Raw genomic sequence first — 23,968 nt, forward strand, 5'->3', positions numbered from 1 at the left:
GGGCAGAATGCCTCTCTACGAACGACGTATCACAACGACGTATGACCTGGTCGAGTACGGGTATCGCATGAATGTGAACATAAATAGTCGCTATGACTGACTTGAGTGATTGATTGATTGGGTATATGCCCGTAAGGGATATCTATCCTTGGTCACGAACCCTGATGGTTCCCTGCATCGTCGAGGGTAAAGCCACGTTTGTAACGTGACCTGCCTCCGCCGTGAGTGTCGTGCTAACGAGCGCCATATTCTGAGGCCTGACCTTCAGGCTTCCTAGTGTCTGCACCTGTCTTCTAACGCCCTCCATTGTCCCCGACTGTCGTTACTCAATCATAAACACAGGATCGCCATGCCATGGCTTGTAGTTATTCAGAACTTGGTCTCTTTGTCCTTGACGGGAAAGTCCTTGCCAGTGGCCGATTTGTCTGCGGTGAGAGTCTCGTTGTTAGTTCACCGACATGTCAGGTCGCAGGCAGGTACGAGAAGTGGGCACTGACATTGATTCCGAATAAAGTCACTGATCTGCTCGTCTTTGGCTTGCTCAATGGCAGACTCGTTGTCTTGGGGGCCTTGCCCGAGGAACTTCTCCTGAACAAAGTCGACTCCTACCCGTCAAATGGTTTGGTTAGTATACCCCCATCACCAACAAGGGGTTCGTGAAATAATGCCTCACCCTTGTCGAGGTAATCCTCATTCTTCTCGCTCTCCTTTCCACCGCCAGCCGCAGAATTGAGCTTGTCACCCAGCCCGCCTAGGAAGTTACCACTGCCACTGCCACTGCCACTCCCAGAGGCCTTTTGCTGACTGCCACCCTCTTTCTGCTGTTGCTCATTGTTGCCGCCGGCGAAGCTGCTAAGCGCACCCTTGAGTTGATCCATGGTTGCAAGAATGGGAATGGCGAGGTTGGAATCGATCTAGAGATGAGTGAAATGGTCTGGAGATGCGAGTGTCAGGTTTGCACAACGGGAGATGAAGAAGAAAAAAAGGTTGGAGAGAAGAAAGAGAAATATAGAGGTTTATGGCTTCTTGGTGGGTCAAACGAGCGTCACCAAGTGAGCTGAAGGATACAGGTCACAGAATGCAGCCAAGCGGCTTGGTTGAGCAGGGCAAGGGAGCTGTACGAGTAGAGATGGTGTGGAACTGCGACACGAGCATCTAAGAGGCAGAAGCCCAGTAACTCAAGGTTGGACGATCAGTGGAGAGACACAAGGGAAAGCCACACCGACATGTTCTTGGTACCAAGATGCAGGCAAGCGGTGACTTTTGGTAAGGAGGAAGTGACAAAAGCAGCCACAGGGGGGGGGCATTGGGTGGTCGCAGTCAATGACGTCAACCTCAGCCGGATCGGATTAACTTATTCGGAATCGTTTCGGCTAGGCATCAATCTATTCGACTTTGTTTTGGAAGCGCTACTTTGCACAGCCACAGCCACCAGTTCCTCCTAGACCTGCATTCTACTTAGTCCCCAGGACATTGCAAGCTGAAAATGCTGCAAGCCACAGTTCAATGGACCACCATGTCATGCATCTCAGCTGCACTAAACTCCCATTGGCGTTGAGTCCCATCCTGACTATTCCCCCTTTGTCGCTGCATCATTTTCTTCTTGCTCCATCTCCTTCTCCCAATCCTCTACAACCTCTTGCTGCTGTGCTTTCTTCCGCAGCTTCTCCTCGTTCTCCTGCTTCTTCCTCTTGGCTTCAGCCAACCGACTGCCCAATACCGTGTATACTGGTCGTTGACCGACGGGCTTGACTTGAGGCGCTACAACAGGTGCTGCTCTCTTCGCCGCAACTTGAGACCATCCGTCCGTAAGTGACGGAATCGGTCTGCCTTGTTGCTGAAGAATCTTCGGCTCGAGGTCCGAGGTGTCGAATTGACAGAGGACAACCGATGCACCGAGGCCATGCTTTGTTACCTCGCCGGCAATCGTGGGCTGCAGACTTGTAAGAAGAGTGACCAGCTGTTCAGGAGTGTCAGAGGAGAGGGTGGGTAAAAGAGCTACGCCTTCATCGTTGGACAGAAAGATGATATCGAACTCCATGCTAGGGGCGGACTTCTTGATAAGAGGCCCCAGTTCGTCTTCGGTCAGTGCAAATCGGGGCTTGGTCAACAACAACCCGTTGTAGTCGTGCTTAACTTCGTCTGCTTTTCGATCCGGCGTCGATTGCACAGGAGCTGACACATTCAACTGTGCTCGCTTGATCCTGGCTGCCTGGGCTAGGGTTTTCATGGGAGCAGCGACAAATTTGGGAGTTTTGAATAAGACAACATGTCGATGCGGCTCTGGGTCCAGACTCTCCCCGTCCAACCCGAAATCTTCGGCAAGACTGTGGATGAAGGCTCGCTGCCGGCTTTTCATGGGTGGGAAGGGATATCTCTTCTCCTTCTCGTCCGCCGCGAAGAGCCGTAGGGTCTCTTCTTGCTTGTGAGCCCATGCCACATCTTCCAGGTACATGTTGAGAGTGGTGGTCGAGTACGGGACGTGCTCATCGGTGTGATCGTCAGGAATGTGAAGAGCCAGCGCTAGTTTGCGATTTCTCTCCAACCTGGCGCACTCATCGTCACACTTGAGCGACGTTTGTCGACCGGGAGGCTCAGGCACATTTGCCCGCGCATTGCACCTGACCTCCTCCTTCTTGCGTTGGCAGTCGCATGTAATCATGACTTTGAATGGACATGGCTTGTCCTCTTTGCACGTCGCAGGAGCGTGACAGGGCTGCTCACATGGATGCCCACAGGTCTTCTTCGTCTTGCCACACTCTTGCTGGCATTGTTGATGGGCATCTTCACATTCGCCTGGCTTGTGGCAGGTCTTTCGGCAGGCGTGGGACCCGCACTTCAGCGGCTTTCCGCAGACCAGCCCGCACAATACATCGGCCCTCCAGCACGGTTGGTTTTTCAGAGTCTTCTTGCCGCAGAGACATTGCTTTTCGGTGAGGAATGGACACTTGGGGCATTCCTCCTCATCCAAGTGGCAATTGTGCACAACCGGAGGGTGGCCACAATCTTTCACCCGGTTACACGGGAAATTACACGGCGGTGGACGAGTGCCGCATGGCAATGGCGCCTGAAGGATGGTCCTACCACAGCTGCAAGAAATATCGTCAAAGATGGCTTCCCTGCAGCTGCCGCATGGCCCACGATGGCAAAGATCTTGACAGACGTGGTTTCCACACTTCAGTTTGCGTCCGCATGGTCGGGTGCAAATGTGCTCTGCTTCGACATTCTCATCCAAAGCCCGCGTGACACTCCCCAACGGCTTGAGTTTCCGTTTGGTGGCTTGACGTTCAGATGCTTTGCGCTCTCCGGTGCAACATCGTTCACCACACTCGTGACGGCCACAGTTCAGAGTAGCCTTGCACAGTCGCGCGCACTTGGGTGGTTCCTCGTTCGCTTCGTGGCAGATGACGTCAAACGAATTGCGACCGCACCGACACGGTTTGGAGATTTTGAGCGTGCAGGGACTGCATACTCCAGAATGACAAATCTGCTTGCATTTGTGACCACATGATAACGATCTCCCGCATTCCTTTTCGCAGCTAGGGATTGGATCGGTGCAGAGTGTTCGAAGGCCGTTCTCGAGGTCTGCCAGAGGCGTTTTTCCACAGGGGCAGTGAGTAACGACGTCGACTGACTTCGGGCAATGCGGTATTGCCGCATCTTGGGGATGACAGAACTTTTCGCAGCGATGAACTCCGCAGTCCATAAGTCTGTCACATTGTTGACCACAATCGAAGAGGCCAATCCAGTCGCTGCTTGGCCTCTCCTCGCCACGGTCTTTGCATAATATATTTTTTTCCACTTTTCCACAGTAGCATCGCGCGGGAACCTCAATCGTACACGCGCCACAGAGACCCTGATGACAAGGCTTTTGGCAAGTGTGCTCGCCGCATGGCATGATGTCGCCGCACACGGCACCGCAGCTCCAGCCCGTCTCGTAATTTGTCTCGACACATCGTCTCGCTGTTTCCTGCTTGCCACAGTAGCAACTCTGCTTGGGGCCCATGGCTGTGCATGGTGGACATGGTCCCGCATGACAGAGGAGATCGCAAGGATGTGGACATGGTTTGGGGAACGTCCTCTCCCGGCCACACGTCTGCCCGCAAGAGTGAGGAGGAAGACCGGAGATATTCTTGGGGTCTATTTCCTTTTCGCACCAGCAAGTGTATGCGGACGGGAAGGTGTCCTTTGGTAGATTGCAGCCGGGACATCTCCACTGTTTTCCCGACTGCGTCTCCTCGTCGCTTTGTCCCGCGGAGCGAGGAACGGCCGAGCCCTCGTTTTTCGACCATCTCTTGATGCAGCCGATATGGAACACGGTCCAACAGGTCCGACACGACCAGACTTTTGAAGACCGACCGATCTCGTTGGTGCAGATTGCACACTCGTAGAGATTGTGGGAGATGTCCTCATGAATTCTGGTGGCGATGTCCGGCGCCGTCGATCGCGCGACCGACCCTTTCCGTCCCTGTGGCCGCTGCGGTGTTCGTGCGGATGTGCCCTTATGACCAGGGTGAGGAGGACGAGCTTTTGAGTCGTTGGGCTGCGTGCTCGATTGAGGAGGCGGTGGTAGAGAGGATGGGACAAAAGGCGGTGCTTCTGCGTGGAGTCGTGTGAGGCGTCCCCCGAAGGGTCTGCCCGCACTCTGCCTGACGGCGGGAACTGTGGTTTCTGGTTGCGAGGGTGATGGTCTGTTGGGACCACCGCCGCCTCTCCGTCTATGTCGTTGCCCTCTGTTAGTACGGCTGTTGTTGTTCGGCGGGGTCTGTGTCTGCTGCACAGCTGGACCATCCATGGTGGTGGCACTGAATTGAGAGTGTTGGAGACGCCGTAATGTAGACAAGGCTTCAGGATGGAGCGCGGAAGCGAATGCGAGTATTTAGCGAGAGGTAGAGATAGGGGTTGGAAACAAAGAAGATCCACGCAAACAGGAAAATGTACAATTACAAGCAGGTATTGCGAATAAATCACCTATGTATGTACCTGGTAGTTATGTGCGCAGCGTGCGGCTGGCAGCATCAACGCCTCTTCAACTTTTCTGGCAAGTCGAACTTCCACTTCTCCAAATTTCTGGCATCGGCACGTCACAGGCACCGCAAACTCCGCCTTTGACTCACCAGCGCCAAGAGAGTGCAAGGCTGGCCAATCATAGTCATCACATCTCGTGTTCCAGACCGTCGTCTTTGCCTCGTTGTGGCTCCCATAGGCCAACCTTAGCGATGTTGGACACTTCTACGCTCTTGTCAGGGAAAAGATGACTCTAGTGTCCAGGTCCGTGTCCATAAGAGGGATTTTATTTCTCTTGGGAATATTCATGGCCCACCGTGTGTAATTGCCCTGCATTGGAGTGCTCCGTCCTAAACTGAACGCCGTGCACCGGTCATGCTTGTATGCATTACCTCCCCCTAATTGACTTGCGTACCATATCCTCGAATTTGATCGGCAAACGCCCAGCTTTGATTCTCTAGCTTCTCATCCTCCTTGAGCTCGACGCCCTCTTTGGTCACCACTGCAATGCTGTACTTGTCCAAGCTCCTGGCGTCGCGGTAGAACAGTACTTTCATGCACTCCTTGACCGCGTCAATGGCCATCTCCTTGGTCACATCCTTGACACTCTCTTCATCGTGTGGCATTAGTTTTCGTAACAAAGGCAGTGCCAGATGCGCGCCAAACCCGGTCGCCAGCGTTGGAGCCGAGAAGGTTGTACCCAGCAAATCCGCGCTGGCCAAGAACGGCTTCTCATCTTCATCCAACCCCGCAACAAGCATCATGTTCCATAACGGATCAAACTCGCTTCTCCTCTTGTACATGACCTTGGAAAGGTAAATGTGAAGATTTCGTGCGTTCAGCGTGTGCCCGGTGGCCGAGAGGTAGTTTTCTCGAATGTCCAGCGACTGCAATAGCCGGTCGAGATACTGCATGTCTGAGACGTCGCCACCGAAGCCGACCACAGTATTCGGAGGGAACGTTCGCAGACGTTTAACATCTGTGAACCTCGCGAGGGAGCCGTAGGACGCTGACAAGAATGTGTTAGCCCTATCAACGGTGAATGCGCTGCAGCCGTGGTAAACATACCGAGATTATCTGCTGCCACCACAACGCCATCCTTGAATTTGACTCCCAGTACCGACGTTCCTGTTACTGCGGGGGATTGCGTGTGCGTCTGAGGCATCGAGGTCTGGAGGTGTGAGGAATCGTAGGGACCGTATACATCATCTCTGGGCTGTTGAAGGTTAGCTTTGTTGCGGTTGCCTGCAAAAAGGGTAGTACGAACTCGACCCCATGCCTGAGGATAGTGATTCATCGCGGCAGATAACAGGTGAGGAAGTGCGAAGAGCTGAAGAAAGAATTCAAGAGCAGGAAAAGATGGAGGATATGAGAGCCGTGACTACCAAGTATGGTCATTGAGGGAGCCGCGTCAAGATGTGCAGCCTTGCGGTGTTGAAGCTCGGCAGAGCTGCCGAAATTGGAAACGCATCTCATAGCAGCCGTAGACCCAACAATTGGCCAACACCTCCCTGCTCAATGAAGAAAATCGTATCTCAGTTACAACAAGCTTGATACCAACTAATAAGGCAAAGTCAAGCCATGGTACCGCTTATCATCGGGTATCGTATTCTATGCCCAAAGCAATGATGCTGGGCTTCAATTATATCTAAGCAGCCTGGCTATCTCGCTAGGCCACCCCCCTTCGTTATGTATACATGCCCATCTCTTGCCTATGCATCTCATCTTCATCCTGCAAAAGATGTTCGGGAGTCGTACTCCCACGGGAAGGTAACGGGGGGCGTATCCGTTCCTGCACATCCTCGGTTTCACTCTCCAGCTCGGAGGGGGCCATGTTGAGGGATTCTGTGATTGAAGGTGCTGCTGGCTCGTCGTTCTCGCTGCCGTTGTCTGGTAGGGAGGGTTGAGATGACTCCTTGGCCGGCGATGCGGGCTCACCATGACCAAAAAAGTCGTCATGATGTTCATCATGAGCTGTGCTCGTGGGCGATTCCATCGGAGCTTCAACCACAAACACTTCATCCTCTGCACCATCCTCGGGCTGCGCAGAGCTCGTTCTCTTGCGCCTTTCCGGAAGAGGTGGCTTTGGTGACGACTTGGCCGATATCGACTCGTGAGATCCATCTGTCTCGGGGCGCTTCGGTAGCAATGGAGGTGGCACCGCTTTCCGCTTCGGTGCCAGGAATGAGTTTGGCCGGATTTTCTCAGGGGGAGGCAGTGGAACTCCAGGAGGTGGAAGGGGCCTTCCACGCCCCATTGGCTCTCGCGGAGTAGGGGGACTACTCCCCGATCCCCCACCTGAAGTTCCCTGCATTGCCGCTTGTTGGGCGTCTCGTTGTCGATTTCTTGCGAGCACGCCCCAGCCCCATTTCTGCGCCGCGGCAGCAGCAGCATTAACAGATGCCAATGCTTGTTTCCTATCCGCAGCATTCAAAGATCTCGCACCGAGTGCGAAGCTCTTCAGAGGCTTGTTTTTCTCCTGCGCTGAGGCAGGCCTGCTGTCTTTTTGATCAACAGAATCGATTGTTTGGGTTGAGGACCGGCTTGCATTTGTCAGGGCCCTGGGCAGGGAAGATGGTCTTGGACCGTTGTGGTCCTCCTCCTCCGACACGCCTGAAGCGTTGCTTGACGACCGCCCCTTCAACGCTGCCGCCATCGCAGACTCTACAGAAGGGGATGCCGCTGGAGAACCCAGTTCTGACCCGTTTCCGGAAACTGACCTGGAAGATAGATCTTTCAGAATTGTGGCAACGCTTTCTCTGTGCGTCGGCTGATCTACGCCACGAGTGGGTGTGTTCGCATCGGCATGGTTCGTAGTGATGGTGGGATCTGCGGCGCTGGCAAACGATGTTGATCGCATCAATCTGGGTGTCGTTGAGTCGGCCTTTTCCGTTGTTTCCGACTTTTTCTTACCAAACAGGTCGTTCAAGGAAGCCATAGATTTCTTCGCGGAATTGTTCTTGCCCATGCCGTTGGTCTCAACCAAAACCGGCATACTCATGACCCTATCGTCCTTCGATAGCTCTGCCGGTGTGTCCGTTCCAGAGCCACCAGTTTCAATCACATCCTCCGGTTCCTCGTCTGGGATCTCGGTGGTAGTCGTAGATGTGGGCTCCGTCTTCCAGATGCCACCGCGATATTTCTGATGTCTCGTGTCGAAGAACGGTACGTCGTCCCAGAATGGATGTACAATACTCTCCGCTACCACCTCTCGGATCCTGCTTTCGATCGCCCTCAGAATGAAAGTGTATGTGATTTGCCGGGTGCTGACAATGGGTTCGATATCGAGTTCCAGATGGGGCATCTTCTCGAATGTGAACCAGAATCGGTTACTGGGAGGCGGTTTACACCTGACCAAGAGATGGCCCTGCAATGTTTTGCACGTCACTGCTAGGACCATGTCGACTTCGCGGGCTTTGAAGCGAGTACCCAGATCAATGCGCGCGGTAGCCGCGATTTCGATCCTAAGCCTTCCTGTATAATCGACGTCGGCCTCGACAGTGCAATCACCATCCACCGTCAAGTCTTTCAGCCTCGGATTTTTGAAGAAGGGCGCGCCGGTGCCCAGGTCGATTTTCCGCAAACCCAGCTTGGTGATGAAAGTGGGCTTTCTCACCCTCGAAATCTTCTTGGTGAGCTTCTCTCGGATGAACCCTTCCAGCTCCGGGGTCTTGTACATGGCCAGGAACACGCGGCCGATCATGGCATTGAGCCATCTTGTCTGCAAGTGCTCCTCTGACGAGTGTAGTTTCTGTACCAGTAACACAATATGCTCGACATCGAACAGTTGCGGGCCGGGTGGTTCTTCGGTGCTGCTTTTCTCTTGGTTCTTGAGAATGGCATCGTAGAAATCTTCTTTGTCCGACTGGCTCTGCCCAAAGAGAAAGAATGGTAGCGAAGTTGCTTTGTCTCCCACTTGGGTCTTTTTCCTCCTCAATCTGATGGCATTTCGCTTGATCCACAGTTCCCCCTCTGGAATTTCTTCCCCGCCCGCGTAGACATCGACGTCGTGGTAATCGAGGGAGATGACATAGCGGACCTCCAACTGCTGTATGTCATCGTAAAGCATCAGATGTCCGTGCCTAGCTTGATCAGTCAGGCTCCATCCTCCAGACAGGCGGCTCCTGCATTTGTAACCCACCTCAAGACCACATAGAAGACATTATTTGTTTTTCTGACATTCTTCCCCGCACCGTCTTTGTTGGGTTCTATGGTCGGTTTCTGCGACCGGTCGAATATGCTGCGGTACATGCTCTGGTAGACGCTGGGCGACTCCTGGACGGCCACGTCGCCCGCAGGGGTCAGCTTGTCCGGCGGTTTGCCAGGGACACCGCCCGGCACATATTCTCTGCAGACGGCGAAGTAGCCGGCGGCAACGTCAGAGTCGTGTTTGCGGTGGAACTGCTCGGCCAGGTCGTCGGTCCCCGTCTTGAATGCAATCTTGTCATCTTCGGGGCGGAGTAGTTGTGCAGGATCGTCGCTGGATTTCGGCTTCTCTGTCTTCACTTCCGGCGGAGGGAGCGTGTAGTAGGCATAGAGGAGGGCGAGGGCAATCAGGAGCGGCACGAATGTGAGACCACCGAGGACGTAGACGAAGAGGAACCATTTGAATGGACCCATTTGCTAGGCAGCGCATCGAAGACACGCTGCTCCTGGGGGGGGCGGCGCACAATCAAGCGGGAGCCATGAGGGAAAATGCGATACAAGGAGATCAAGCTGCCACAGCGTGACCAAGTTGTTTCAAGCACAGTAACTCCCCAGGGAGTGCAGTTGGGACGGATGAAATGTCGGTGCAGGGAGTTTTGGAATCCGGGTTGCATGTTGAGTGTTGCCGCCTCCTCACTATTTACGGCGCACCCACGACGCCTAGCGAATCGAGTGACGTATTCGCACCATGCAACTTTGAGTTGCCGCCGAGGCTCCGCAAACCTTCCAACGGCGCAATCCGTGTGTTGACAAACCACCCTACATATCATTTTGCAATATAACCACTCTGACATAGGCATGAATCCTATCGACTTGAGAGCCCATATCTTATCTTTCAAAATCAACAAACCATACGGTACTGCACGACACCAAAACTATGAAAAGAACAAGGCCAATTGCAGCTAGTCTTGTGACGAGGCTGAACAAGGCTGCCGCCCAGATTTGGGGGAAGGACTCCAGGATCCAGAATCTCAATGTGCCTGGTAGAGGTTGTGCCCCCTGTCTGTGCGTGCGTATATATCAGAAGGCTAAGCGTGTCTCATGAGGGTCAGAGCATTGATATGCGCTTCTATATTTCTCCTACCCCACTGAACATAGACATATCGTATGGCGACGAGTTCCCCAGCTCGAGCAGGGTCCAGTTTTCAAGAATTGAACCTCCAGAGAGCCAGTCCAGATTCTCGGCTTCGGCAACTGAAGTCTCCCTGCATTGGTTGCTCGGTAGAATACCACTGTCGTCGTCAATTCTAGCTTGTGCATTGTTCTCGGGCGGAGGATTATGTTGTCTGCTGATCTGCGATGATGTATTTTGCCTCGAGTACTCGCCTGACATGGTCGAATTACGTCGTCGCGACGATAAATGCTCATCTGATGATCTGTCAAGCATCCTCTTGACCTGAAATGCTAGGTTTTGGTAGGGATGTGTCTCCAACAGGCCAATGACGGACCTGACCTGTCTCTCTGTCTGAGATTTGTCCAAACACGTCGGCCACCGATGCGCGAGTTGAAGGGCTAGAACTACTGCTGGACCATCAGAACTCTCCAAAGCAAAAGAATGGAAGGACTTTCGGCCAATACTGACATACGAATGTGAGCATCAGGGCGGAATACGTAGGTGCCCATCGGAAATGCCATTTGTAGGATTTCGAGTGTTCGATGAGACAGAGCTGATCGGATACGGTCTCAGCAGTTCGACGGACAATTTCATCCATGATCGGCAGCATGTGTGTGTCTGTGTTCTTGTGTAATCTACCAAGGATGGTACAGTAGATTGTGATGGCTGAATAGTTCTTCTGGATACGTAGGCTGATTCGATTAAGCGAGTCCTCGTTCACATTGTATGCTAAACCACGTCAGTGCATCAAAACGAGGCTTCCACGCAGTGATAAGGGCGGCAGAGCCAAATATTCCGTCTAATCCCGTAGAGTGGAGTGGGAATACCTTTGAACCGGCCATCCCAGTATTGGAACCATTCTTGAGCCTTCTGTTCAAATTCTCGTGGCGCGCTCTCAGAAATGGCAGACAGTGAAGTGGTATTTTCGATTTGGCGCTGAAGAGCGGCTAGAGAAGCGTGTTAGATAGCTCATTGTGGGAATAAACGCCATCACTTACTGCGAAGTTGCACAATCTCGATAGTAGCTACGAATCTCATGTCACTGGGATAGGAGACAGGAAGATCCAGATAATGCCTCAGTAGCGCCGTGTTAAGTTGACGAATGCGTGGTTTCCTTGCAGTCCCGACCGCAAGCTCGCGCTCAATGTGATATAAGATGAGCCACGTACGGGCTCTACGACTGCCACTGTAGAAGTGTACTCGGTCAGTTGTTGAGTCTGCACTGAGCAACTCATCAAGTGCGTAGTCCAAGCCCAATTCCAGAGCCATTTCGTGAGCATGTCCAATTGCGAACCAACTCTTCTCCGCGTTTGCTGCCAGTAGTGTCATTGCCTGCACACTCTCGAGCGTGGGGCTCTCGAAGATACTGTCGCATACCTGGCGACGAGCCTCTTGTAGACAAGCTTCTCGCACTGTTTTCTGCAGGTCCGTGGTGACTTTATGCACGATCCCTGATTTATGTTTCAGCGCGATGAATAGAATTACAATCAGGCAAAAAGGCGAACGGGCTCGGATAGAGTCAAAGGTATCCACGATGGGATCGAATATGGGAAGATACGGATTACCCCCTTCAAAATAGCTAAGTCAGGAAAAGGTCAATGGCGGCATCTCTTCCCGAAGGAACATGGAATGCTTACGACGCGAAGAGTAGTCGTGCCTGGGACTCATCCTTGAAGATGTCCGACACGACGTCTGATGTTTCAATAGATGGAGGTGTCAATGCCTCTGTTAATGCCTGCGAGGTTTGACCATAATGGATGCTACCATCGTCGAGGACCGCTGAATGAAGAACCTTTTGTGAGTCAGGAGACGTAGATCCCATGGACTGAACGGCGGTAACCGGAGCATTCAAGTGCTGATAATGCATATAGTCAATATCGGGCTCTGCTTCAGAGCTCTGTCGCTCGTGCCCGGTTCGGCCATTGCCCTGGGCAACAGGAGGGACACTGAACGCTGAAGCTGATGGAGTAGGTTGCTCGATGTCGAGCAATCGGCCAGATCTATAAATGTCCGTTCTGTAATTTTGCTTTTCACTCTGTGTAGGGGTGAAAGAGTGCGAGATGATAGGCCGAGTGTCTTCATTTAGAAGCGAGTCGCTGTCATTAACGGGAGGCCTGGATAATCCTAGGCTCCGTAGGGAATTGGATTCATCAGCCGGGATCCCTTTTACAGCCTGTGAAATAGACTTGAGCTCTTGTCTCAACTTCTGGATCTCATCTTCCAATTCTCCTAGTCTAGTAGGAAAGATAGAGTCAGCGTAGCACGGCTATATTAGGTTGGGACCATTAGACATGCTTTCTCTTATGTGCCCCTCCCACGATACCGTTCGCCGTTGCCTTTCTGTGTTCAAAAACACAAGGGAGTCCTGCATTGATACAACGTGGGCAAGGTGACTCCGGGCTTCCTGTGCACCTCATTTTTTGTCGCCGGCAAGTCCGGCACGCTTTGAGCCTGCGCCGAGGGGTTGGTTCCATGGTTGATCGTGGTACTGCTTGCGCTGACTGCCCAGTCCGAGGGGACCGGCGTTATTGTTTCAGGACCGGTTGGAACACTCAAGGTTGGGGAACAAAGTTGTCTCTCGTCCAGACAACGTGATATCGCCCCAAGTTCGAGTTTCCCCCACGAGGCTTGGTCCGATAAATCAACATGTCCGGACCATTGATTTCTACCCGGCCCCGGGATTGGTATTTTCCGGTTTTAATGCTATCAGATCACGGCTATCCAACCTCTGTTACCTCCTGGTCTACAACGTGATTCGAACAGGTTGGCCCGAAACAGGCCCAGCATGGCAGCCTTGGCAGGAAATTCTGTGTTCTGTTTATCGGAGCAGTATGTAGCGTCATTTGTTATTAGGAGAGGAGACTGAGAGCTTTGCATGTCTATTCTCCACGATAATAACGTCAAGGTAATGGCTGTAAATGCTCGATACAGCATGGCTTACTCGAAAGTGAGAAAGACGGACTGGTGGAATAAAGCGAAGTACTGTGGCCCCATCATCGAGTAAGCAACACATTTTTGTGACCTCTGCCAATACCTTGGTGGATAGGTTGACCTCGCCACCGTCAGAGCTTACGTACTAGAGCACTATGAGCCTGCTGGACAGCTCTCTAGCATGCTTGTGGACGAGTCGCAAATACCAACCGAGGAACGAATTCCTCGGGTGACTGCGGCATTCTGGTATGTGCTCGAGTAGAGGAACCTCTCAACTCTCATGCGGCACCAGGCTGATAGAAAGCAGGAAATATCAGGGCGGAGCGGTTAGATCGCTTATGCACATCGTCGCACTGCATGGTATTCGATACTCGAACGAGATCGTCATTGCTGGGGATGGCTTCCAACTTCGTCTAGTTGACCTATACAGCGCTCCCACTCTTTACGTGAGGTAAGCTGCCGTATACGAGATTCGACAAAATGATTTCCTAGGCATGAGTAGTACAGGATCCGGAGCTCGGATGAGCTCTGATGAGGCTTGAGGAGTTGTACAACAGCTGACATTGAACTCTTGTAGAACTCCGATTTCGGAACAAGAAGAGTGGTTCACCTTCATCAATGACCACCCGTTCTATTCGGAGTTTGCAGGCTTGCTAGGCTCCCTCGGTGCTGCTCCTTCGGAAGCTGTAAAAAAGGCCAGAAGCGAAGAACAGGGCTTTGTAGCTCCCTCGGACGGAATCCTGTCATCGTACGAGGATGCATGCAAGACCTACGAGTTCACGTGGAGAATTCGAGATGAGAGCGAGAAGTCAAGTCAGCAGTTACGCGAAAAGTGACAGTCGCTCAATCATAGCTCTGTGAAAAGCTCTTCACACCGTATGATATGCTCTAATTCTGTTTCCACTCTGTATTTCTGACCGCCATTTCGACCCTGGCATAATGTCTCGATCTCCAGCACAACGAGCTTAGTATTGGAAGGTTCTCCTCAAGTGTGTTGCCACCGCGTTGACACGGCGAGATTCGACTGTCAGGAAGCCGAGAGACTACACAGAGTAAAGCGTTAGCAGCGTACCCTTCACCCTCTAAGGGTGCATCACGAGCTGTAGAAAATTGGGCAGGGAAATTGACTAGCTGTGGCGACAATAATCACAGGCGGCGGACTGCTGTCAATCCCGTGGCCAGGAACTCAGTTCGAGGCGCCACCAGGCACATAGGGCAGTCGGGGCCACCTCTCCTTGAATTAGAGACACACATCCAGCACCGACGATAACCGAAAAATGGCATGCATGATCTTTCCATCCATGAACAAAACCCATTCGATCACTTCTCAGGAGTAAATGAGCTAATGTTGGCGGCGGTTCTTACGTCCATGCCGCCGCCAACGCTTCCAAAAAATACTCTGCCGTCTTTGGAGGGGAAACAAGTGGCAGGCGAGGTTGCGGAGTTTTCGTTGTGCAGTATGGAGAGGTCTGGGATGCAATGAAATAGTAAACCCCACTTGACCCCGGAGGTTTTGTAAAGCGGCACCGGCGGACCGCCTGTGGGGAAACACAGACCGCCGCTAAGCCAAACGTAAGGAGCATGCATATTGCCTTGTTCGTCAAGCCCCCGCAAGGCTGATTAACTGGGGCTGTTCGCTTGTGGGTACCCTAGTCCGTAACAGCTCTAGTTATATAGTACTCATACTCGTGGACGCTCGCCAAGGAGAACCACTCCATGACAGGATGTCAGGCGCACTTCACTTCAGCTATCGTGAGTGTGGCACTAAGGTGACGAATTCTCTTTCACCAAGACCCGTGTCTGGTACTCAATACGGAGTTCCTCCGACATGGCCAGAAATCTCACGCAACCCCCAGCCGTTCTACCCCGTGGGGTCTGGACTATCCGACCGGCTGGAAATTGACAGAGCCGGTTTGGAAAAGGCAGGTATGCTTGGTTTGGATCAGCCACCAAAAGATGCCCAACAAACATAAGTGCGCTCTCTGTCCCGCCCAGGTCCATGACCGTTCTTCTACCAAACGACATTCTCCTGGCAACAGAGCTCGTTGTGGACTTATTCATCTTTTAGACAGTTGCACTTCAACATGGCCGAAAAACTTCCGTCCGAGAAGGTCGAGCAGGCCTCTCACGACGAGAAAGGGCGTACCCCATCTGCGGGGCATATTGCGCTCGAAACGATCAGGGACAATAGCACGGCGAGGTATGGCGACGCCCATGACAATGGAAGTTGCTTGGTGATCAATCGCTGACCATATATACACAGGCTGGTCAATCCTCTGGCCGGAATTTCAAAAGACGATCTGATGCATCAAGTCGAGCGCTTTGCCATGGACAAGGACCTCCTCGACATACTTCCTGTCCTGAAGAAAGGTGCCTATGTCGCCCAGGAAGCAGTGCCGTTGGAAGAAATCGAAGAACTCGACGTCGACGAGCTCGAGGCGCTCCAACTCGAAGTCAAGCACAGGTGGACTCATCCATTCGCTCTCTACGCCACCGTGTTTGTCTGCTCCATCGGGGCGGCAGTACAGTAGGTTCTATAGCAAAAGTCCAGCACTGGGCACTATAAGGCTGACGCACCAAAAGGGGCTGGGACCAGACGGGGTCGAATGGCGCTAATCTGACGTTTCCGGTCGAGTTTGGCATCGCATCTGGCTCCAATAGGGACTTTTGGTTGGTCGGCCTGGTGAACGCTGCTCCTTATATCTCCTCTGCTTTCCTGTGAGTTGTTGGACGCCCTATGACCCAGCAGGATGTACTGACATGGTGAAGTGGATGCTGGCTGTCTGACCCGTTCAACAACCTTCTTGGCCGCCGTGGTGCGACTTTCCTCGCGGCCATCTTCTGCATTTTGACGCCGATTGGGGGTGCGCTGTCGCAGAACTGGCATCAACTACTTGTCACCAGGCTCCTGATGGGGTTCGGAATGGGTCTCAAAGGTGATTTTGCCGCCCGGTTTTCCCCATGTCAATGCGAGTCTGGCTGACTCTCCTCTCTCCGAGTAGCTGCGACAATCCCCATGTACGCTGCCGAGAACTCCCCCGCTGTCATTCGAGGTGCCCTGGTCATGGGGTGGCAGATGTGGACGGCTTTCGGGATATTCCTCGGCTTTGCAGCCAACCTCGCCGTCTACCGAGTCGGGGAAATCGCATGGAGACTCCAGATTGGATCTGCCTTCATCCCTGCGGTGCCACTCGCCCTTCTCGTCTACTTCTGTCCAGGTACAGTTATCCATACGGTGCTCTTCTGGCCCACCGCTAACAGAGACCGGTTAGAGTCTCCTCGTTGGTTGATGAAAAAGAACCGGTACAGGAAAGCGTTCGAGTCGCTCTGCCGTCTGAGGCGGCACAGAATACAAGCTGCACGCGACCTCTACTACGTCCACGCTCAGCTGGTCATTGAATACGAGATGGCGGCCGCGTCGACCTACCTCATCCGACTGCGTGAGCTCGCCACGGTCCCTCGTATTCGAAGAAGTGGTATAGCAGCCCTGGTCGTGTTCATGGGTCAGCAATTCTGCGGTGAGTTTCCAGCCTCTCTCCTAGTTGAGAACGCTGTCCATGTTTTTATGAGACGAGACGAGGTCTCCGCTCTTTCAAAGGGGCTGCCTATTCTAAAGTTTGGTCTATTGAAACAACCAGTACCCGTTCCTGAAGCTGATCATCTTTGCTACAGGAATGAACATCATTGCCTTTTACTCGTCCACCGTCTTTGTTCAAGCTGGCGCCTCCGAGCACACGGCACTGCTGACGTCGTTGGGGTACGGGATCGTCAACTTTGTCTTTGCCATACCGGCAATCTTTCTCATTGATAGGTTTGGTCGAAGGTGCGGATGACCCGCTCGTCGCGACTTCGGGATTTAAAAAGATTGACCTGTGGGATTCTAGATCTCTCCTTCTCTCGACCTTCCCACACATGGCCTGGACACTCCTTGCCGCCGGCTTCTGCTTCTACATCCCCGAGTCCAGCAAGGCACACGTCGGCTTGATCGCCCTGTTCATCTACGCATTCACCGCTCTCTACTCCGTCGGTCAAGGTATGTATATATATCTATCAAACCCTGCCTTCTCTCCTCGTTTCGACATTTTGAACCGTGAGATAGTAATCACATTTCTGACACCATTTTTCTGAACAGGACCTGTCGCCTTTGTGTATTCCGCCGAAGCTTTTCCACTGTCACACAGAGAAATAGGAAACAGTTGGGCGGTGTCGGCGACGTTTGCGCTGTCCTCGGCTCTATCGTTGACGTTCCCCCTGATGTTGAACACCTTCACCGCAACAGGTGCATTTGGATTCTACGCGTAAGCCTCCCATCCAAATATCCTCGCACACATAGTCTCTCACACAAAAGCAATATCTTGCTAATGACGCGTCGACGACAACGGACGACGAGGGTCCTTGCAGTGGCATGAACGTGTTTGTCTTCATCTTGATGTTCCTCTTCGTGCCCGACACGAGTGGCTACACGCTCGAAGAGCTCGACTACGTCTTTGCGGTGCCAACGAGACGCTTCATCAGCTATCAAATCCAAAAGGTGCGTGACGGCCTCTCCATGGATTGTATCAAAAAACTTTATTCTTACTGACTTCTGCTGTTTGTTAGGTGCTTCCCTGGGCGTTGCGACGGTACCTTCTCTTCAGGCGCGGAGAGCATTTAGAGCCGCTCTACCAGTTTCAACGCAGTGGCCGACAGGTCCCTCGGGATGCTACAGTTGCATGAGGTGTCGAGTCGCAGTCAGGAATGCGTGTTGCCGCTTGAGCGCAGTCAAGAAGATTCCTCGCCGTATACGGGCCTGGACGCCGGACATAGCTGCAAGGGGCGAGAAGTGTGTGTGTGTGTGTGTGTCAAGGTTATTTTTGAGGATGAGAATGCCTCTTGCTGCAACAGGTTCAAAGGACTGTGACCCATGAATCAGGGGACAGGATAGTTGGGCTAGAGGTCATATGAAGAGACTTACTGCAACCACGTATTTGTTTTTGGAGGCGAGGAACACGAGATCGCGCGGAGGTGGAGAAGATTTGTCTGCGTACCTCTGTATCTGGAATCCATTACTCGGCAGACCATGAGGGTCTCGTTGGAGATACAGGAGAATTGTTTCTTGGTACGCACTCTGCAGGACCAAGGGCCCGTGTCTACTTGAAGCGGACATTCTCAATCTATTGGGTAATGACTTCTTCCTGCATTGACAGAAAGATTGGTATGATCTCTTTCCAACAGATCAACATTCTTTTTCTTTTTTTCTTTTCTTTCCTTTTCCTATTTGCTGTGTTCTCTTTGTCCCCTTTGCTTGTTTTCCCTGTCGTTGTTGTTGTTGTTGCTTTTTTCTCTTGTCTTTTTGTTTCCTTTTTTCCTCTTTTTCCGACGTTTTTCCTTGTTTTTTTCCCTTTGTGGTGATCCATCGCTCGTCAAGACCAGGCAGGGTTATGAAAGACTCGAAACAGCGCTTTTGTTCTTGGATGGCTACTCCTCCTCCCGTCACAACTTCAGAGTATCACCGACCTCCATTTTCGTGTCGAATATCGCGCCACAGGAGGCATTTCATCGGTATGATCCGACCGCCTTCACAGGGTGAGAGAAGTAAGCTGTCGGTCGATCTGGTGCTTGTCGAAGTGGGGCTTTTGGAGTTCTGCGATACCGGCAGCGGTAAATCCGAGGACACTGTTGTATTTGGGATTGTTGCTGCTTTCTCCTTGAACTACACAACGGTCAGTTGCTTACATTTCGCAGGGATGACAGCTCAGATACGGGCATGGACTGACATATTCCAACGACACGAGCTCCCCAAACACCAGAGTTCTTCTCGATTCTGCACACCATCCCTCCACTGCATCCCCAGAAGCCAGGAATATCGCAATCCCAATTCTCGGTGAGCTTGCCATCTTTGTACCAAAGTGCGGGAGAACTCCCGTTCTGTTTCGCAATGACCCTACCAACGGCTATGCTTCGAGTTTCCGATATGAAGGTATAATCATAATTCTAGAGGGCAAGTCAGTATAGAGCGACTTTGAAGGGCTGGGGCAAAGACTTGCAGGTGGCGGGTCCAGGAGTGTCTGGGGAACGTAGGCATTTCTGACTTCGTGCCCCATAAATTCGCAAGCATCGATGATGTTTAGTGCTTTTGACTTGCGTTTGAGCTGGTCAGACAATGGCGAGTCGCGTGTATCCACTTTCTTCCTCGGATAATATGCGGCGAAGTAGTCCGTGGATAACATGTTATTACAGAAAGATAGCGGTTGTAACAGGCCAGGGTCGATGGAGTGCGTGGGAGGAAAAGGTATGTGCTTGTTTTCAGCAGCTTGAGGGTTCAAGACAAAGACGGCAAGGTCTGAGGCTCTGCAGACGGTCGATAAGCGAACAGGGTACAAAGGCCCGGCTTGAGGAAGTTAGCAATGTATGACACATTTATCCGCTCATCTGTTGCTTACAAACGTCGTCAATCTCCTCTGATAGGTTTGTTGTCGAAACACGTGCTTGCGCCTGACATGGATCGAGCAAACGCTTCACCGTCTCGTCCACGTGCGTGTTGGGCAGTATTTGTAGAAGGTGTGCACAGGTCACGAATTTCCCCCCATGCAGCCAGAAACCTGACATTTCGACTTGCTTTGGGCTCAGTGGACGGGATTTACCGGAAATGCAGTACACGTCGCAGTACAGCTTTCCAGCAGCGAGCGCGAATTGGCCGATGAGTTTTAGAGCCTAGAGGGGTTAGCATAAGTTCATAATGTTTTGCGTTGCGGAAGCGTAGGGCACAGACTGCATCAAGTTCTTGCGGGTCGTCTGCGAGGTGCTCCAAATGTCGGGAATAGCCTTTACTTCTCACTCTCACTTCTCCATTGTCGAGAACTTCAAGGGTTCGGCGCCATCGTTGCCGGCCTTCATCCCAGGAGGGTCCCCCCATTGAGTCGCTTGCAGGAGGAGGGGGTTCTGCACGTCCACCCCAACTGGGAAAAATGTGAGGTCTTCGTTCCTCGAGGATGAGATCCAATTCGGTCTGCGAGAGCCCTTCTATGGCGACAAGTCAGTGGCAGATGAGCAAGAAGTATGTAGGGTTGCACAAAATACCTGAACCAAAGGGTGAATGTTCATTTTCATAACGTGCAGTTTGAGCAAGACCGCTCCGCAGTGGTTGTGCACCAACCATGGTGAACGCTCAGCAGGAGGAACGCGACTCTCACAAGTGGTTCTTCTCCTCTGTCCGCGACTCTTGTGAGTATGGACGCTCAGGTCAGGTCTATTTGTCTTCTCGTAGTACCAGAGATGGCCAGAATAAGAAGAACCAGAAAGTGCAACTGTGAACCGCTCGGTGTATTTTCACTTTCGTCTTTGTGAAAGAGGTGGATAAAGGCGCGCGACAAGGTTAGCTGAATCTGGGCGTGGAGTGGGCGCCGCTTTTATGATCCACCCTCGCGCCAAGCACCCGCCAAGCGCAAAGATCAAGTCGCCACTGTGACCAGGAAATCTACCCCATCAAGTGTTTGTAGTTCCTTTGGTATGGTGACACAAGACATATTCTCTTCGCAGGCACCTGCCCAACCTCCAAGTGACACATTACCTACTTTGAAGCAGTTTTGCCGTAACACAGACAGCGGACTTGTCTATTGCTGGGTACTTGTCTTCTACAATGGCTTACCGCCATGACCCTGACGCGATCACTATATGCGATGCAGACGAAGAGATAGTGTGGAGCCCAGATGTTTGATTAAACTAACGTAGCTTGCACGTGAGCTCTCCCCTAAGGTGCTCCAAGCAAAGATGAGCTCCAAAACCCGGTGGTTGTACCCCTTCGGCACCAGGGGTGGCATATGCTTTGAATGATCACAGTGCTACCTTGAGGCTAGCGTGGTCGGTTGGTATAATTGTGGAAATGGCGAGGATTTGGATCTTTCAGCCATTGATCGGCGAGCTCGAGGGCTTTGATACTGAACTGGTCCACGTCGAACGCCTCTGCCAAATCCTGCTTTTGCATGACTTCGACGGCCGCTAGAACCCAAGTGACGCAGTTCTGCACAAGCGTGGAATTCTTGATAGGAAGTGGTACTTGTCTGAGAATGTCGTCAACCCCTTCAATTGTGATGCGCGGGGGCACCTTTCCGATCATTATTCTTCCCAGGAGGCGACCGCTGTGCATCGGATTGACGCTCGTCTTGGAACGAAAACGCCAGTCGTGGTTCGGGTTGAGATCCACTCGGCTTATGGGATCAGGAATTGTCGCATCGGTTGCATCGTAGACATTTGGATCAAAGCCTTTAGGATTTCTTAGGCTGGATGAGGATTCCTCAATGGTAGGCCGCTTGACCCAACTGTTTCCTGTTGTCTCCAAGCGAGAACTCATCACGGTGGTGGATTACTACCATAACTCGCGCCTTGCCGCTCATATTGCTGTACTTCACGTACTTGTGGCGTAGTAGCAATATGTGTAGAGGTAAGGCTGGAAGTAAACCGTCCCAAGCAGGCGCCTGTATGTCCGTATATGTCTTTGGCGCTTTTTGCTACTCATTCACCTGTGCGGGCTCTAAGCCATATATGGAATAGTGACAAAGTGTGGGTCCCAGTCTCCAATCTTTAATCCCAGTCACTCATCAGCGCAAGGTGACCTTAATCGCCAAGGAATCATGTGATCTAATTGCCTCCAACTTGTTTGTCACGTGTTTCCGAGAATCTGTTGTCTTCATCCCAACCTCTTCCAACGCATTCCTTGCACTGTTTTCACCATGCCCATTCGACAGAGACTGATATCGCTGATAGTCCGTGCTCGACTCTGGCTGGGCAAAAAGCGCTTTGGCTTCCTCGGGCCGACCGTAATCAGAGTGAGCAAGAACCGAATTATCAAAGGCCCATGTGAAGTGGGAGAGCTTGAAGGCCTAGAATACGTTGCGCAACACACCTCAATCCCCGTGCCAAGGTCTACCAAACCTATCGAATTGATGAAAAATTATACATGGAGATGGAATATGTCCACGGTGACACTCTTCAAGCGGTATGGAATGGCAACGCCTTTTCGGCCGACGAGAAGCAGGCCTTAGTTAACCAGGTATCCAGCTACATCGGGCAACTTCGAGGGCTTGAACCGCCTCAAAACGGCATAGTTGCCTCGCCAAAACTCGGACAATGCTTCGACGTCCGTCTGGGGTACCGGCCCTTTAGCCCCTTTAGTAGCACTGAAGAATTTCATTCGTTTCTGCAAGGTAATATTCCGCTAGAGACTTGCTCGGAAGTCTTTGGTGAAGCTGTTACGCGCTGTCATAGCCGCCAATATCGCACCTGTTTTTCCCACGCCGACGTTTGCCCACGCAACCTCATCGTGCACAACCGCAAGCTTGTTGTCGTCATTGACTGGCAATTTGCCGGATGGTATCCAGAATATCAGGAATATACAAAGGCGCATTATACATATGTCAACGCCGACTGGTGGGCTAGGTTTGAGCAAGCTGTTACTCGATATGACGACGAACTGGCTGCAGAACGTGCTCTATGGCGACAATTAGAAGAGCCTGGAATGTCCTGGAATGTTGTACAACTAGGGCCTACTTGACATTCGCTATCACTAGCGGATAACCAACCGACAAAGACCGCCTTCTGATAAGACTCGTTCCAGCGAGGAAATCTCAAACCGACCTCGATCGGATCGCCCATCGTTCTCAAAGGTCTCCGAGATTCGACACGGTAAGCACAGAGATACAAAAGCTTTCAGGAGCAGATCACTTGAGGTGCTCTAAACCTGATGGCATTTAACCAGTTAAGAATTTCGGTGTCTCTGAAAAGCCGGACACTCTCGGGATCGACCCTGTTCAAGCGGACTGTGAACCTCTTCGTACTCGACCAAGGCCAGTAATCCAAACCAAGGATCGTATCGGCTCAAGCAGGGCAGACATGTCCGCAGGCTGTTGTACGACGTGGACTTTGGGACGCCTTGCGAGCTTCATGCACGATGCGCAAAAGGCGTTGGACGACCTGTTTGCTCTGAAATACCTTTTTCTTGCGGCCCAACCACAGCTAACTCGCCACTTGCTTCACTTTCAGACCAGACAGCAGGTGACGACCGTCCATATGTCGCCACTTCGCACAGATCTAGTGTCTCTCAAGGGATGATCGCACGGGGTGGCTAGGAAATGGGATAAAGATAACATTGATACAGTCAGCTGGGCTTCAAAAGGTCCCCACCACCTCAGAGGTTCCTACCAATTTCTTGCTGGAGGCTCCCTTTTCAAGCGTTTACCAAGGCGGCCCGAAGCTCAGTGTGCTGGTACGGACAGCACATAGGATCGCCCCTCACGGCCTCCTGGCTGACTTGGGAGGTATGCAAAGACTGGTGGTCCTCAAGTTAACTGGTTTGACCACTACAAAATCTCTCAAACAACCCTGGTCAAGGTGGCAACCAGTTAAGGCAACAATCTCAAGCCTGAGAGTATGGGTAGTGACGTTATCCATGTCCGCACGAGGTTTTTGTACCATGAATCGTCATCGACCGATGAGAAGAAAAGCAAAGGCGCACCTTCTGCTGCACGAATTCGCACCCAGCGATGGCCAACGCTGCATCGGCCTTGATCGGAGCAAAGCAATGCTCGACTTCCTGCACAAGAGGGTTTTCCATCCCCCGTCCTTGCGCGATGTGCCTGGCTGCAAGGCGAGATTCTCGGTTGACGGGTTCAACAATGACAAACTTAGGGTACCTCATGCACGAGCATTCTCTGGCGTTCTGGAGCTGTCCGATCT

General features: G+C 52.2%; 12 protein-coding genes across 12 annotated transcripts; 3 read left to right on the forward strand and 9 right to left on the reverse strand.

Annotated features, from left to right (window-relative positions):
* Positions 1-369: 369 nt before the first annotated feature.
* On the reverse strand, positions 370-878 carry Z517_09643 (uncharacterized protein; the record flags this gene model as incomplete). The annotated part of the gene is made up of 3 exons (XM_013425551.1): positions 370-425; positions 498-605; positions 674-878. The coding sequence occupies 3 exons, from the start codon at positions 876-878 to the stop codon at positions 370-372; spliced, it is 369 nt and encodes a 122-aa protein (XP_013281005.1).
* A 692-nt stretch (positions 879-1,570) lies between these two features.
* Positions 1,571-2,662, reverse strand: Z517_09644 (uncharacterized protein; the record flags this gene model as incomplete). The annotated part of the gene is made up of 1 exon (XM_013425552.1): positions 1,571-2,662. One exon carries the CDS (start codon positions 2,660-2,662, stop codon positions 1,571-1,573), a length of 1,092 nt encoding a protein of 363 aa, XP_013281006.1.
* A 683-nt stretch (positions 2,663-3,345) lies between these two features.
* Positions 3,346-4,795, reverse strand: Z517_09645 (uncharacterized protein; the record flags this gene model as incomplete). The annotated part of the gene is made up of 2 exons (XM_013425553.1): positions 3,346-4,140; positions 4,346-4,795. The coding sequence occupies 2 exons, from the start codon at positions 4,793-4,795 to the stop codon at positions 3,346-3,348; spliced, it is 1,245 nt and encodes a 414-aa protein (XP_013281007.1).
* A 610-nt stretch (positions 4,796-5,405) lies between these two features.
* On the reverse strand, positions 5,406-6,304 carry Z517_09646 (uncharacterized protein; the record flags this gene model as incomplete). The annotated part of the gene is made up of 3 exons (XM_013425554.1): positions 5,406-6,016; positions 6,076-6,223; positions 6,275-6,304. The coding sequence occupies 3 exons, from the start codon at positions 6,302-6,304 to the stop codon at positions 5,406-5,408; spliced, it is 789 nt and encodes a 262-aa protein (XP_013281008.1).
* A 390-nt stretch (positions 6,305-6,694) lies between these two features.
* Z517_09647 (uncharacterized protein) lies at positions 6,695-9,627 on the reverse strand (the record flags this gene model as incomplete). The annotated part of the gene is made up of 2 exons (XM_013425555.1): positions 6,695-9,089; positions 9,149-9,627. The coding sequence occupies 2 exons, from the start codon at positions 9,625-9,627 to the stop codon at positions 6,695-6,697; spliced, it is 2,874 nt and encodes a 957-aa protein (XP_013281009.1).
* Positions 9,628-10,282: 655 nt separating this feature from the next.
* On the reverse strand, positions 10,283-10,546 carry Z517_09648 (uncharacterized protein; the record flags this gene model as incomplete). The annotated part of the gene is made up of 1 exon (XM_013425556.1): positions 10,283-10,546. One exon carries the CDS (start codon positions 10,544-10,546, stop codon positions 10,283-10,285), a length of 264 nt encoding a protein of 87 aa, XP_013281010.1.
* A 528-nt stretch (positions 10,547-11,074) lies between these two features.
* Positions 11,075-12,620, reverse strand: Z517_09649 (uncharacterized protein; the record flags this gene model as incomplete). Its single annotated transcript, XM_013425557.1, has 4 exons — positions 11,075-11,274; positions 11,326-11,906; positions 11,965-12,556; positions 12,611-12,620. 4 exons carry the CDS (start codon positions 12,618-12,620, stop codon positions 11,075-11,077), a joined length of 1,383 nt encoding a protein of 460 aa, XP_013281011.1.
* A 639-nt stretch (positions 12,621-13,259) lies between these two features.
* Z517_09650 (uncharacterized protein) lies at positions 13,260-14,094 on the forward strand (the record flags this gene model as incomplete). Its single annotated transcript, XM_013425558.1, has 4 exons — positions 13,260-13,327; positions 13,394-13,504; positions 13,566-13,709; positions 13,836-14,094. 4 exons carry the CDS (start codon positions 13,260-13,262, stop codon positions 14,092-14,094), a joined length of 582 nt encoding a protein of 193 aa, XP_013281012.1.
* A 1,248-nt stretch (positions 14,095-15,342) lies between these two features.
* Z517_09651 (uncharacterized protein) lies at positions 15,343-17,974 on the forward strand (the record flags this gene model as incomplete). Its single annotated transcript, XM_013425559.1, has 11 exons — positions 15,343-15,458; positions 15,522-15,785; positions 15,842-15,976; positions 16,028-16,194; positions 16,261-16,476; positions 16,531-16,776; positions 16,931-17,081; positions 17,143-17,291; positions 17,391-17,556; positions 17,660-17,789; positions 17,858-17,974. 11 exons carry the CDS (start codon positions 15,343-15,345, stop codon positions 17,972-17,974), a joined length of 1,857 nt encoding a protein of 618 aa, XP_013281013.1.
* Positions 17,975-18,816: 842 nt separating this feature from the next.
* On the reverse strand, positions 18,817-20,396 carry Z517_09652 (uncharacterized protein; the record flags this gene model as incomplete). The annotated part of the gene is made up of 6 exons (XM_013425560.1): positions 18,817-18,950; positions 19,015-19,231; positions 19,330-19,628; positions 19,681-19,951; positions 20,010-20,260; positions 20,318-20,396. The coding sequence occupies 6 exons, from the start codon at positions 20,394-20,396 to the stop codon at positions 18,817-18,819; spliced, it is 1,251 nt and encodes a 416-aa protein (XP_013281014.1).
* Positions 20,397-21,089: 693 nt separating this feature from the next.
* Z517_09653 (uncharacterized protein) lies at positions 21,090-21,587 on the reverse strand (the record flags this gene model as incomplete). The annotated part of the gene is made up of 1 exon (XM_013425561.1): positions 21,090-21,587. One exon carries the CDS (start codon positions 21,585-21,587, stop codon positions 21,090-21,092), a length of 498 nt encoding a protein of 165 aa, XP_013281015.1.
* Positions 21,588-21,966: 379 nt separating this feature from the next.
* On the forward strand, positions 21,967-22,787 carry Z517_09654 (uncharacterized protein; the record flags this gene model as incomplete). Its single annotated transcript, XM_013425562.1, has 2 exons — positions 21,967-22,232; positions 22,295-22,787. The coding sequence occupies 2 exons, from the start codon at positions 21,967-21,969 to the stop codon at positions 22,785-22,787; spliced, it is 759 nt and encodes a 252-aa protein (XP_013281016.1).
* Positions 22,788-23,968: the final 1,181 nt, after the last annotated feature.

Source organism: Fonsecaea pedrosoi (genome assembly GCF_000835455.1).
Source record: "Fonsecaea pedrosoi CBS 271.37 unplaced genomic scaffold supercont1.6, whole genome shotgun sequence".
NCBI classification, from domain to species: Eukaryota; Fungi; Ascomycota; class Eurotiomycetes; order Chaetothyriales; family Herpotrichiellaceae; genus Fonsecaea; species Fonsecaea pedrosoi.